Source organism: Nanorana parkeri, unplaced genomic scaffold, assembly GCF_000935625.1.
Source record: "Nanorana parkeri isolate BGI_ZX_2015 unplaced genomic scaffold, ASM93562v1 scaffold1191, whole genome shotgun sequence".
Classification (NCBI taxonomy): Eukaryota; Metazoa; Chordata; class Amphibia; order Anura; family Dicroglossidae; genus Nanorana; species Nanorana parkeri.
In genome coordinates, this window is record NW_017307459.1 from 360,093 (window position 1) to 374,559 (window position 14,467).

The 14,467-nt window shown below is 41.9% G+C and overlaps 1 protein-coding gene across 1 annotated transcript in view; it reads right to left on the reverse strand.

Annotated features, from left to right (window-relative positions):
* OXCT1 (3-oxoacid CoA-transferase 1) overlaps positions 1–14,467 on the reverse strand; it is a 106,223-nt gene that overhangs the window by 72,190 nt on the left and 19,566 nt on the right. The window contains exons 6-8 of the mRNA XM_018568456.1: positions 10,871–10,977; positions 6,466–6,526; positions 337–444 (exon numbers count right to left, since the gene is read on the reverse strand). Of these exons, the coding sequence (XP_018423958.1) occupies positions 337–444; positions 6,466–6,526; positions 10,871–10,977 (276 nt within the window). The remainder of the gene's footprint in view (positions 1–336; positions 445–6,465; positions 6,527–10,870; positions 10,978–14,467) is intronic.

The following is a 14,467-nucleotide window of genomic DNA, read 5'->3' on the forward strand; positions in this document are numbered from 1 at the left end:
ACGTAGGTGGTCAGATGTCCACAAACATGACCATATAGTGTATCTGTAGTCAATTAGCCAGGTGATCTGCCTGTACTGCAACACCCATTTACACGTGAGCAAAGACAGAAGTGTCTACTTAACAGGTTTCGGTTACATAGGCCTAGACTGACATTTACCAGAAAAAAAGTCCACTGTTAAATGGATGCTGTAGTAAAGATTATTCAGGCCATGAACATCCAACTCTTGAGATTTACAAAAATACTCAATCATAATTGCATAATCTACTAGGTCACATGCCTGAATAAAACCAAAACATTCATGTTACATCAGCAGACAGACAAGCCAATGATGTACCTCTATTCTCTTTTGATAGCCCTCGCCTTTAATAATCCTATCAACATAAATACTGGGAATGTGGATATCTTCTGGTGCAAAGGTTCCGGTTTCGACAATTTCCTCAACCTGTCGAAGGGAAAAAGAAGCCAATACAAGGTCATTTTCTGAGTGCAAGTTTTGATACAAAACATATGTTGGGAATGCATTTACAATCTTCATAACATTGTTTGTATCGTCCATCACCTACAGTGGCATACTTTAGAGGCCAAGGTGTAAAACCTCAAGGCTTTATATTTTGCTCACAATTGTAACTGCCATCAGGGACATGAGGAAAAAGTACAGGTCCTCCATCCAACACATAGCTAAAAATGTATATGAAGCACACAGAGAAGCACTGCATTGTCGGTAGTTAAAAGACTAAAACTAAAAGACTTCCCCCCTCAACAGTATATCGCTAGCTGCTGTAGTGGAATTATGTGATTGAGACGGATCTTCTACTTCGCTGGTTACCATGGAAGGTCCTGGATTTTGAAGTTTATATAACCTGTGGCTGTTCAAGCCGAAAGCCTTCCTAGGTAATAAGCTAAACCAAAAAAGGTTTCCTGGCTAGCAAGCAAGATTTAATATCTGTGGCAGTCATGGTTGCAAATAGGTCCTGAATTCTCTAAGAATATGGGGGCTCAGTAGGTTAAGCAAGACAAATGCAACAGAAGAAAACTTAATGGTGGTTATCCCATACAAGCTGACGGATACATTAATACATGTCATATGCACACAGCTGAACTGCCAAAACCGATTGCTGTATCCCCACCCTGCAGTCATCCAACAGCCTTATGTTTGAAGGGAACCTGTCTTGGTACAAATAGCGGACACTGTAAGGCTAGATTAATATTGTGCTAATGCATTACGTTAAGGCAGCCGACTCAATTTTAATACGCTACCAACACACAGGAATAGATTAAAAGGAATTTTTTTTTAAAATTTACATTTTTTCCTGTTGCAGTGCACCACAATGCACGCAAGTGTTTCAATTGTCAATTACAGACCCAAACAAGCTAGCAGATCCATAAAGTCAGAAGGCCTGATTTATGTGCATCAGATTAGCAAAGTACTGAAGCTACTTCATCAAAATGACAATCAAGCATTTTCAAAGCAGTGGGTGCAATAGCAGCTGCCATACGTACGGAATACAGATCTGTTTCACAAGGTCATATTAGTTGTCGCCTATTAAAACCAAATTCCTATTCAGGAGGTAGAGGCTGCAATTGACTGGCTGCCAAGTCCTAGTAGAGGTGCCAGTTCTAGAGCAGGCCTTCCTGAGACATCAGGCCAGCAGCAAGAGTGATCTACAGGTATGGTGCAGTTGGAACTCCGCAGCTACTTTAGAAATATTGCCTTCAGTTTCTGTTCAGTGCTTTATTCTGCATTGCTGTATATTGTATTACTGGATCTGTAGTACTCTATAGCCGATTGCATTACTCTGCATTGCTGTATAATGTATTGCAGTGATTTGTAGTCTTCTACAGCTGGTGCCATTCTGCATTCCTGTATAATGTATTGCTGAGATTCGTAGTTCCTCTAGAGCTTGGTAGTCAGTGGCAGAACTACCAGGCTCACAACTGCGACTGGGCCCCGGCACTCCACCACTGTCCTAAGAGGTCTGTATTGTTTTAGAAAAACCTGTCACGTGACCCAAAAAAAAAAAGGATCGGCAAGTACTTAAAATGTCATCTGTCAGAGTAAGACAAAGGAAGTAGTGCAACTTCCTCTGCTCCAGCTGCACTATCTGTCACTGTGGGGTCAACGCTGACATGGTCAGAATAGGGCACAGTTTAGAGACAAACACCTTCACTATCCAATAGATGTGGGGTACCCCCCTTGAGTGGAACCCAAGGCCTGTGCCCTACTTGCCATACCCTAGATGTGTCAATGGGCCTATCCAAGTCAAAAAACTGAATTTACTTTACCAAATTGCTCAGACTTCCCTACACAGAATTAGTAAAAAAGGACAGTACTTTCAGATGCTTGTGCCTGGCAAATTGTCATCTTGTCTGCTTTCTGCATCACCAATCACATTTAAATTTGCCAGTCTTTGTGAGAGAAGGAAGGTGCTCTAGCATCACAGGCAAGTTGTGTTTCAGAGCCACCAAATTACATACAAAGCCAAATAGGGTTGGACTGGTGCAGTATAGCAAGAAGGCTGAACAAATGCAATACATGCACATTTCTCCATGTTTCACTCCTTTAAAAGGCACTTCAAGTACAGAAAATGCCAGGGTATGTGCCAGAAATGCACTCATATGCAAAGTCCTGTTGCTGACAACACACAGCATTTTTGTGAACCAAGTTGTTACCCCTCCCAGGTATTTTCTGCTCAGACCCACCCCCTATCCTACTGCCTACAACATAAAAGGCTAATTGATCTGCAGTGCCAAAAGGCTAATTGATCTGCAGTGCCAAGATATAAATTTGGAGGGCTAATTAGGTTCTTGAAGAACACAGGAAGTGTAGAAGATACAGGACTGTTCTAAACTTTGATAAAACACATTCATTTTTTTCCCCCCCACTTAACAGATAAGTAAAGCACTAAATGCGTTTCAGCAGACCAAAAAGGGAGCAAATAGATAGATATCTAGAAGATAAATTGTTAGGGTTTACACCCGGTTTAAGATTTCCTTTCTATTAAATATTTTACAAGACTTAAAAGAAACGTTCCTCTGCTCTTTCAAATTGCACATTTTGTTGAATCATTCCCTAAACCATCAGAAGCACTCAAAACTGAAGAAAGAAAATAAATTACTTTAGCAGCTCAAAGGGGGCTCAGAATTTATGGCCTACTTCAGGTCTTAAAGCATTTCTTTCAACCCTCCAGGGCACCATTCTCCCTCTCCTATTTTCAGAATTAACCATTTCTGTCACAAAAGTAGTTTTAGACCATTTCTTTAGCCTTATTTCCACTGAAATCTCCTATGGCATATTGAATCAAGAGAGTCGAATATATTAAAAAGGGGAAGGATAGGAATTTAAGGGGATCTAGATCATTGAAGGAAGGTCTGTTGGGAAGTAAGCAGACAGAAAATGTAGAGAGTTTAAAATCTAAAAGTACACTGCCCAACTCGAGTGCCTCAGTATTCTTTGCCAGATACTGTAGAAGCATAACAGGTTAATCTGCGATTGAGGACCAATGTGACCAGCTCAGCTGTCTTCCAGACAACCACTTTCTGTAACCTAATCTACCGTAGGCCATATGCTAAAATGGGATGGAGCTTAACAGTCCCCTACAGAACATCCTTAAACTATAAAACAAAAGCACACACACCAAAAAAAAAAAAAAAAACACTTACTTAATGGATGGTAATAGGCCTGATACATTTAAAAAAAGGATATGCTGCAGAAAATTTAGTGCATCAACTTTAAGACCAAACTGATGAAATGTGCAAATGTACTGGAATACCAGTTTTTTGGTGCCTTGTAAGACCTGTATTTTCTAGGGGCAACTGAGGAATTTGAATGTTCCAAAATCCCACCAAGTGTTCTATTCAGCCCATGGCCAAACAAACTATGTATATGGTTAAATATTTTTGGGAGGACACTAGTGAGCACAGTTTAGCTTCTTTTTTTTTTTACAGCAAAAAAATAAAAATATGTAAACATCGATCACACCAAAATAAGCTTGTTGGACATTCCATTTCAAAATTATAGGCATTAATATGGCATTGGCATCCCCTTTCACTCTTCTCAGTAGGCTCTACACAAGATTTTTGAGCTTGTGGGAATTTGTGTGCATTCAGCAGAAAGAAACCCTGGCTAATAATTGGTGTTCCAATTCATCCCCGAGAGCCTTCAGGGTTCGTTCACACCAAACCATACCTTTATGCACAGGGCACAGTTAAGCTGGAGCAAAGAAAGGACTTGATCCCAAGTGTTACACAAAAGGTTAGAACCACACAAGTCTGAAATGTGTGTATGACATGGCAAACTCACTTTAAAGAGGTGTCCACAAACTGACCATACAGTGTATAAGGCCAAAATGACTTGGCTCACAATCAGATTGGATGCTGCAGCCAATTGTTCTTATGTTCCCCAATACCCGACAGCCTCTCCCACTCAAAACTAAACCTTGGTGTCGGTCTCGGAAATTTAACATGAGCAGCAGCTGCACCAGTACATTGTACGAGTTCTTAGAGTTACTCCAAACATATAGAACATTTCATTAAATGAAGGTTACTAATAAAAATCAGCTCTGAAATTGTCCATCTTCACAACAGGAAGGCCCTGTTTGACACCATACATTTTGTCAGGCAGTACAATAAAAAAACATAAGGTTCATTACACATAGATAATGGATGGTACGGATGCAGACTCCAGAATGGTTTCTAGGCAACAGTGGCTACAATGCTGCAATGTTTAGTAGATAAAGTGCTATCACTGTATTATTACAATTACAACGTCAAAGGCCGAGACCAGCAGGCATTAATGACCCTGTGATTACATCATAATTGGGTTTTAGGATAAACACTACCTAGGCATTTTCCATTAAGGAAGAAATTATGGTACCAACATGGTGGTTATGTGCCAACCAAACATTTGCCAGATTTACGTTTGAATAATATACAGAGATGTTGAAGATCAACATCTGTCATTGTCAGCTACACAACTAGGATGGTGCTGAGGTTTTCTTCCCTCAATGCCCACGATTGGGAGCAATTCATAGAAGTCTGTAGACTGCTCTGTACAAACAGTAACTATAGACCGGCATCACGGAAGAAAGACAAACAGGCAGGTGATTCTGTCATGAGCAGCTATACATAGAAGTGGGTCTGCCATAGCATGCATGTATGCATAGCATGTACGACGTAGCAAAGCCATGATTCCAACCCTCATCGGAGATTAACACTGCCAATATAGTAGAAACCCCAAAAGTATATCACTGTGCAACAGCCTACACAGATTGTCACTGTCCTAGAATTATGACCACTTTCAGGTGTGAGGAAAGGACATTCTCCAAGTACAGGTAAACCATGGACTGACAGACCAAAAGGAGGTGTGGTGCACACAATCAGAGCAGCAGGAGGTGGGTAGAGGAGACAGTGCCAGACAAGAGTGAAGCGACCCCCTGTAGGTCCCCGCCAGGCTCTTAGCAACCTGGGACGCTCTGGCCGTCAACCTGCCCAGCTCCTTGCAAACAGTCACTGGAAGATGGATGGGCCGGGCCAGAGCTTCCCAGGTTGCTAAGAGCTAGGTGGGGAGAGGTGTATGGTCCTTCGTAACCTTGGATGCCCTGGGCAGAAAGGGGGTGGCAGACACAATACAAACATTGTATAGCAGAGCACCCATGACGCTCTGCCTGTCACCTTCCCCGATATGACCCAAAGAGATGCAGCTCGAGACAACAGGGGGAAGGAGGAGAAGGGAGGAGAACCCTGGTCATACTTGTATATAAAAAACATGCCTATCATAAGACAATACTGCTGAGCTGACACCTTTTTGGAATCAGTAAAAAAGGACAAGTAGGATCAAAGGCTTTATTAGTTTAAAATATTTTTCTTAAAAGCAGGACAGGAGACTTGAGTAGCCCACAAGAGCTTATGCAGAAACATGTTACCAGGCACACAAGCCCTTCTAGCATCTACCCAAGTGGACAAACTGCCAGTCTGGGCTTAAAACGGCACAAAAGGGGAAACTCATATAGATATCTATATATACACACACACACACACACACACACACACACACACACACACACACACACACACACACACACACACACAAGCCCTCTAGCAACTTCTGCGCGAAATTATAGCCAATTAGCCTACAAACGTCAGGTGGTCATAATAATCTGGCCACTCAGTGCATGTGTGTGCGAGATGATTATATATATATATATATATTTCTCATTTGACCGTTGGGCATCTCACAAAACAAAGCGTTTTCAGAGAACTGAAAATAAGTAATCCTTCTCCGAGACCACCAAGCTCAGATTTATAAGAGATTACGCAATGTATTCAAACAAAACTTTCCCGTCAGATAAAGCTCTCTGAAGGAATCCAACTGTCAAACAGTGAGCAGAACAAAGCCATGCCAAGCTAATAATCCAAGCATCACTGAACCCACAGGCAGGTAATGCAAATGAAAAGCAGCACCTACCTCCACCACTGTGACTTGGGCTGCTTTACACATCGGCTGGTTGAAGTTTCTGGCAGTTTTCCTGTGAAATAGAAAAAAAGGGATGACAGGATAAGCTCAACACAAAACAAGAAACTGACATTTGGAAAAATTAAATCAGAAGTTCGCAAACAAGCCAAACAAAAATCTCCATTTAATACCATCTGAAGGTAAAACAAGGTGTGCTGACATAAGAGGCCCAGTCACCAACCTGAGAAAATTGCAAGTAAAATAAAATCAAGAATTTTATTTTTGTTTTTTTCCAGCAGTTTTATTTCCTTCAAAAAAATATATTTATTCAGTGCAGTGTGCCCCTGAACTTCCTAGTAGATCAGACTACCCCAGGAGGAGTCATTTCCCTAGCACAGCCCACTTCCTCCTGCAACATCATAGCCCTCTACTCTTCTAGGAGAGTCCAATTACTCTGTGGTAGCCCAGCTCCTCCCTTTTATGCAGCTGCATGGGGAGGAGCAAAGGGGAATACTTTACAGCAGGGGTAGGAAAACTGTGGCCCTCCAGCTGTGGAGCAGCTACAAATTCCATTAGGCATTGCAAGGCTCAGACAGCCACAGGCATGAATCCACAGGCAGATGATAGGATTTGTAGTTTCAATGCAGCTGATGTCTGCCTACCCTGCTATAGAGTCACTTTAAATAACATCTCAGAGTTTGCTGGGGCTACATCACATCCAAGATGGCAGCACCCAGCAGCATTATATAAGATAAATGCATACTCTTATAGGAAGGGTTTCTTTTTTTTGTTTGATTTTTTGTAAAATCAATGGGCTGCCAACAGGTTCTCTCTAAAGCACTAAACCTTCCCTACTCAACTGATAACTAATGCACTTTAATTACTGTAATGAGGGATGCACCGAAAGTTGTCAAGAGGCTGAGCTCTTGCGTAAAGGACGTGTGGTTCGTCCGACATATACCACACGTCCTTTACGCAAACGCATTGGAGAACACAGACGCTTTATAGAGAAAGGAGATACAGAACACAGCGTACCACGACATTTCACAGCCAAACACCATAAAAATATCCATGCCCTACATGTGTTTGCTATAGAACACATACCCACTCACCTAACACCTTCCGAGCGGTTTCGACTCTTATGCAATAGAGAGACATTTTGGATATACAAACTAAACACCTTAGTACCAACTGGACTTAATGAAGATCTTGATACAAACCATCCTCTAAAAACAAAAAATAAAAAACACCAAAAACGCACTACGCACATCCAAACGCACTATACACTTCCCAAACAAAACAATTAGAATGGCTACAATTGAAAGGTCCAAAGACCATAACAGTGCATGTAACGAATTGTTTCAAAACAAATTATTTCAAAATAAATCCTGTTTCAAAATAAATCCCTTTTACCCCGCGCTCATTCGTTTTTAAACATATTCATTTTAAAACATATTTGTCACTCATCCTTCTTTTAAACATAAATTTCATTGAAAGAATACAAAATAAATTTTAAGGTGTGTGGGCAGCTTTAGTTGGGCAAATATCTACCCGATCTGCACAGAGATATCCAACTGTCCTTGCACAAAAACACGCCGCCACCCACACCCAATGCTAAAACCAGCAGTGTCCACATCAGAAGCTGGCTTCATGCATTTGTTGAGGAGAAAGTTCTTTTTGCTGGAGGCTCTAACATAAGGAAGCAAAGTCCTGCCTCTACCCAAGATGGCTGCCTCCAAATAGAGGTGGACAACAAGGCATGGCAAGTCAATAATGTGGAAAATGATCATCTGACGGAAATCCGTAGGAGGGAGGAAAAACAAATACATGAAAGCAAATAAAGATTTTAAAAAAAATAAAAAAATAAAATTGTAGGACATTGACTATTTGGAATTCTACACAAATTTAACTATCAAAAGTACTTCACTGCACAAATGATTCTAGATATCAATATTCTAGGATTATTGCACATGTTATTTTCAAAATTCAGCAAACGGGGGGCTTGTTCACACCGTGTCCGGACCAGAACAATTCAATCCCAGAAAAAAAAATGCATGGTATTTCTGGGTTCTGTTCACCAGCGCAGTCCATTATAGTCCAGACAAAACAAATATTGCTAGTCTTTTTTTTGGTCCGGAAACTTACCTGAAAGCCCATTGCAAAGCTAAAAATGCACTGGAACATGGCAAAAATGCACTGCACTGCATTTGCAGATCCACTCCAGACTTGGTGTGAACATAGCCTCACTTCAGAGCCTCACTTTCCTTGTTTTGGCAGGATCCTCGGACAAATTTGCACCTCAGTGTTGCCAACTAGATATTAATTTGCCATTCATTTACAATTTTAAAAACCAGACAGACTTTTCCCCGATCATTAGTATGACTGCATTCAGGCCAAACCATACCACTCATTGGTGGACAGATCATTTTTCCAGGTTGTGTGGTTCACATGGGAGCTGGGATGCCCCCCACGGTCACGTAGACCTGCACCCTGCTCATTTCTATAGAGCAGACAATCAATACACAGTGATCAAGTGTTTTACTTAGCAAGTAGCTGCATGTAGGGCCCCCTTCCCCTCACAATGGTCTCATACAGGGGAAGTTTAAGGATACCATGTATGACTGATACCACCATTTTATAAAAATGGCCACTTAGTGCTAGTGATACCCCAGTCTGCAGTCCCAGTATATACTCTTTGGCACACCAGGCACACTGCAGCAGCCACAGCACCCGTCTACAAGAGCCGTAAACTGAACAACTCCTAAAATAAAAACCCAAACATTTACTGCTGAAGCCGCTTGATAAATGCAGACTTGTCTTTGCAGCAGGCCACTGACAACTCAGACGTCATAACAGAAATTAACAAATCAATGGAGGGAGTGTGCATGGAACCCGAGAGGAGCAACTTGTGCCAGCGGCATCCGTCAAGAGGCTAAGCCAGGCCGCGTTTCCCTGGTAACTACATTATCTACAGTGAGCAACTGGCAGTCACAACATGGATCTGTACAGAAAGGGCAACAGAAAGGGTGTTAAAGGGTTTTGATCTCCACTTCATGCAGAGTTAAAACAGGCATCAAAGTTAAAATGCACTTTGATGCCCCAAAGGCCAAAAAATTAAAAAAAAGCAAGGAGGTTTTTCATCGCTATAGGTCTTCTGGTCAATGCTTCCAAGGATGCGGGTAGTGGGCTCCTACATCCATACTTGGTGGCACTGCCTCACTGTGCAATCCTTCTGGACCAAGGTCTTTGCCTTTATGTCCACGATCATGGCTCTCACACCGACGCCTGACCCAGGAATCGCTCTACTTAACCTGCCCCCTGAGGAAATGGCACCTAAACAACACAAGTTCCTGCTTCATGGTTTAACAGCAGCTAAACAGATAGTGGCGAGGTCATGGCAATCCGCCACAGTTCTTTTGCGGAACTGGAATGCCGACTTCACTGGTTCTTTGCCAATGAACAAATCACGGCACGGCTGAACGATAAAGTCCCTCGTTTTTGAATTGATCTGGGACCCCTGGATATAGCATCTACAGGCTAAATCGTTTGATGCTAAGTTACTGCCCTCTAAGCAGAATTGAATCCCTCCCACATCTCCCTTACCCCCCTACGGAGTAACGCTGAACCCTATAAGCCCCCCCCCTTCCCTCCCTTTTCTCTCACTTCCTGATCCTTTCCTTTCCCCAAGGCATGGCGTTGGCGGTGTACGGGTAGTACACGGCCCCTTACATTCGCCAACACTTTCACCTGAAATTCACCACATGCGATGTTCATTGATTGTTCTAGTTTATTATTTCTTAATTGTTTATAGGCAACCGTTAAACACACAATCACTGTATAGTGCCCCCTGGGAAATACGAAGACTGTCGTTGAAACTGGGGCTTCCGTACATTAGTCATGTCAGCACGCATAAATGTATGCACCTCTTGTACTCGTATCTTGCAGTGTATTGTATAACAAAATAAAAATCTTCTTGAAAAAAACAACTCAGAGCATTGAAGAGTAAACTGATGAAACATCCAATAGCATCAATAAAGCTCCCAGTCCTTGCAGCCGTGTCCAGATAATTGAAGTGGCCCCAATGTAATGCCTCCCGGAAAGTACATTCCGGGGGAAAGTAGATACAGTTGTTGTTGGTGACGGGGCGATTCCCTTCTCCTTTGTCAGCACCATATAGCCATGCAATGAACAGATTCGTCCAATGGCACCAAAGTGCAACAGAAGGTTAAGGGTGAAGAGTCACTGTGCAATACATACAGCACGCACAGGTGTTAGGCCCCCCTGCAAAGGAAATGCAGCTAGATCATTTGGAGGGGGACCTATTCACATGATAGGTCAGTAATGGTGTAACAAACCATGGAACAGGTAATACATGTACTCAATCCTTTCCCCAGAGATAAGCTTTGACGAACCTTACCTGAACACAATATTACCAGCACGATCTGCCTTCCAAGCCTTTACTAGTGCAAAGTCTCCAGTGATTGCGGTCTCCATAACAAAGTGACGGCCATTGAACTCCTTGACCTAGAAGAAGGCGATCAGAATTACACTAGAAATTTTTTTTTAACATTTTACAGAAACCTTAAAAACAGAAAAGTTACCTTTCTGTCATACGAGTTATTGCTAGGTAAAGATTGAAACATAGAAATGTGTTTAGTGACCTTCAAAAGGAAACCGATGATTGCCAGAGAGTAGTCCAAAACAGTAGTCAAACTTTTGACTGTTGTGGTGTATGTCTTAACATATATTCTTAGTAGAAGGGTAAAGACACACACTTTAGGGTGTTTCACCAGTCAGTCAAAAATTTCACCAGTCAGCATGACCGGACTATAGCCTTGCAAATTATGTTAATTTTTTGGGGGAAAGAGCTTTCTTTTGGAGGAATATCATCAGCTTCTGTAGCTGGAGAGTGACACTGAATGCAGGAAGTGATGTAATATGCATCACTTCCTGCATTCGGGGACTGAAAGATTAGTGACCGTATACTGATCTCCCTTTGATCTCCTGTCACAGAGCCATCCCGGCCGCATCGGGCACAGCGGATCTTGGGACCGGCAATGGCAGTGACAGCTGCTAATACAAGCGATCGAGCGCCTCTGGAGACGCCCGATCGCTTGAATGTAAAGTTCCCGGCCGGCCGTGTAATTACAACGGCCGGCCAGCTGCTCATCAGGCTCCACCGTTGTCTCGTCAGAGACGAGCGGGTTTTTCAAGACACACACACACACATTATTATAATTGCAAATCTATACAATCATACATATACACACTGCAATATGTATGTATGTATGTATGTATGTATGTATGTATGTATGTAGCAATATACCAGTGGTCCTTTAAGCTTTAAACTATGCACAACATAACCAAGTGGTCTGACATGGAATAAGACATTAGAACTTACTCTATAGGCAAGTACCAAAGGATACACAGATGAGGGGCACTGGGTAAATCAATTCAAAATCAGATGAGACACTTATGCAGTAAAGTAAGCAAGTCAATGACAAACAAAGCTGCCACTTGCTGGATGGCACAAACATTGGCAAGGGATATGTGGACTGCGGCATCGTACTCAGGGGTTACTTGAACAGTGACAGCAATACAGAATAGTAAGGCATCTGTTGCCATTATGTTTTAAGACAATTAAAAATGTCCAACTGTCATCTGCAGAGAGTGGTGTGCATGTCTGAACTGCCATCTAGTGGCAAATGAAGTGTAGTGCATTCCATAAATGATACATTTTTGAACAAAACATTTTAAATTCCTTTTGATAGGAGGTGTCCACCTGCTACTGTACAGACATCTGACAATCCTTGAACAGGTTCTGAGGGAACAGAGGTCTGAGACAAAACTACCGCTCCCTTCATCAGATTGTTCCTTTGTATTAAAAAGAAACATCTGTTGGGCAACAAAAACTGACTCACTTTGCTAAATTAGATCAACCATCACAAAAATAAATTAGACCCACAATGGGAAGTCTAAAAAACAAAATAATTCCGAAAACTATCCATCCAGCGAGACTGTACGTACATTAGTCCGGTGTAAGTTATCCTGCTGTTTTGTCAATAAGGAAAGTGGTTAAGGATGGCTGCATAGGACCCTGCAACGGAAAGGAGCCACCCTAAAAACAGGAGGATATCAGCACTCGAAGGAAGAGCAGCATCCATTGCAAGTTATTTAAATCAACATTTGGAATAGCTTAAAAATCTTTTGACTTTAAAGTAGGGATGCACCGATATATCGGCCGCCGAAACATATCGGCCTAAAATGGCACTTTCGGCATAATGCTGAAAGTGCCAAATTCTGGCAGATACAGCAGTGCATCCGTTCTTTCTCTCCTAGCGTCCCAGCGGGGAGCAGAGAAACTGCCAGGCGGCCGAGCGCTGTGGGAGGAGAGCGCTGCGAGTGGCCAGTGCCTCTCCTGCCAGCACTGCTCAGCCTCCTGTGACAGATCGGCAGAGAGTTGTGTGGGCGGAGACAGGCCGCGCTGTCACAGGAGGCTCAGCTCTCCTCCCGCACCGCTTGCTCAGCCTCCTGCGACAGCGTGTCAGGATGGAGGGCGGGTACATTCATAGTTGTAGTTATAGTAAACACACTCTGTCCTCATGTTATAAATTAACAGGAACACTCAGTATAGAGGATTCCTGCTCATTTATAACAGGGGAAGCATGAAGAGGACTCTGTCCTCAAACTTTCCATTAAAAAAAAAAAAAAAAAAGAAAAAAAAAAGGGGGGTTTAGACCAAATATTTTCCCGAAGCCCCTAAAAAGTAAAATTAAAGATTTAAAAAAGTTCTATAAAAATAAAATATTTGAAAAACAAAAAGTTCAAATAAGATTTTGGTTTCGGCCTGACATTTTAAAATTTCGGTTACGAAATTTTCATTTTGGTGCACCACTACTTTAAAGTGACAAGTCTCAGGGGATAAACCTTAAAATGCATTCAAGTACCTTAACTATTAACAAAACTGTATCTTATCTGTGTATCACTCAGCTGTAGGTTCTCAAATCATCTCTGAATTGGTGCCGACACTGTCCTACCTTCTGGAGGGTGACTACTTTTGTTGCCCATGGTCCTTGTGTGTGTTGTAGTCACCGCTCCAAGCTCACTCCTGTGATGGACTACAATCTCGATACAAATTAGTAAAGGAAATGTGAGATTGTGAGAAAAGTAGCCACACTCCAGAACGAAGGACAGTGTCAGCCACTAGATGGAGCCAAAGATCATAGGAAATTCTTAGTAAGAGATACAACGTAGCAATTTTAGAGAATGTTGGAGGGAATCAGGAAATGTAACCACTACTACAGGGAAAGGTACATCTGCCAATTCCCTCCAGTGTTCTCTGGAATTAGATTGTGTCTCGTTACCAAGCTGTTTTTCCGCCCCTATGATACTCAGCTCCATCTACTAGTAATAATGCAGTTTTTTCCCTGCATGCACTCAAGATTCATTCATAAAGAACAATTTTTACTACTGCCCAAATACTATTAACAAAAAGAGAAAATAGCCTCAAGAACATTACATTTTTGGTCCATTCTCACAACAGGTGGTGAATTTGCATAAAACAAATATACATTCAATTTTGTTGGACGAATAGCTATGCAATTTGTTGGGGTTTTTTTGTGCAAATTAAATGCAACCATTTCAGTGCTCATAAGTGATTGGTGATCATGGAAAAGTACATTTTAGGGAGCAAACAGCCCTATTGTTTTGGCTTGATTTAGGCAGTGCTTTAAAATTGCCTTTTTCGTGAAACCCATCAATTTTGGGCAGATCTACCTGTGGACGTTATCTTTTTTTAAATTTCAGATTTATTAAAAGCACTACCAATGTTTTTTGTTTTAATCTACACACCTAGAGAAATCATTTCAGGTCATTGACACCACCCATAGAGTCCACCAGAGGGCAGATAACCTCAGGTACCTTTACTGCTACACCATCAAATTAACCTCCTCTCTTGAGCAAGGGAAAAGAGCAAACATTTTAAAAGTTGGTAATTTTATTCCTCCATGGGAAC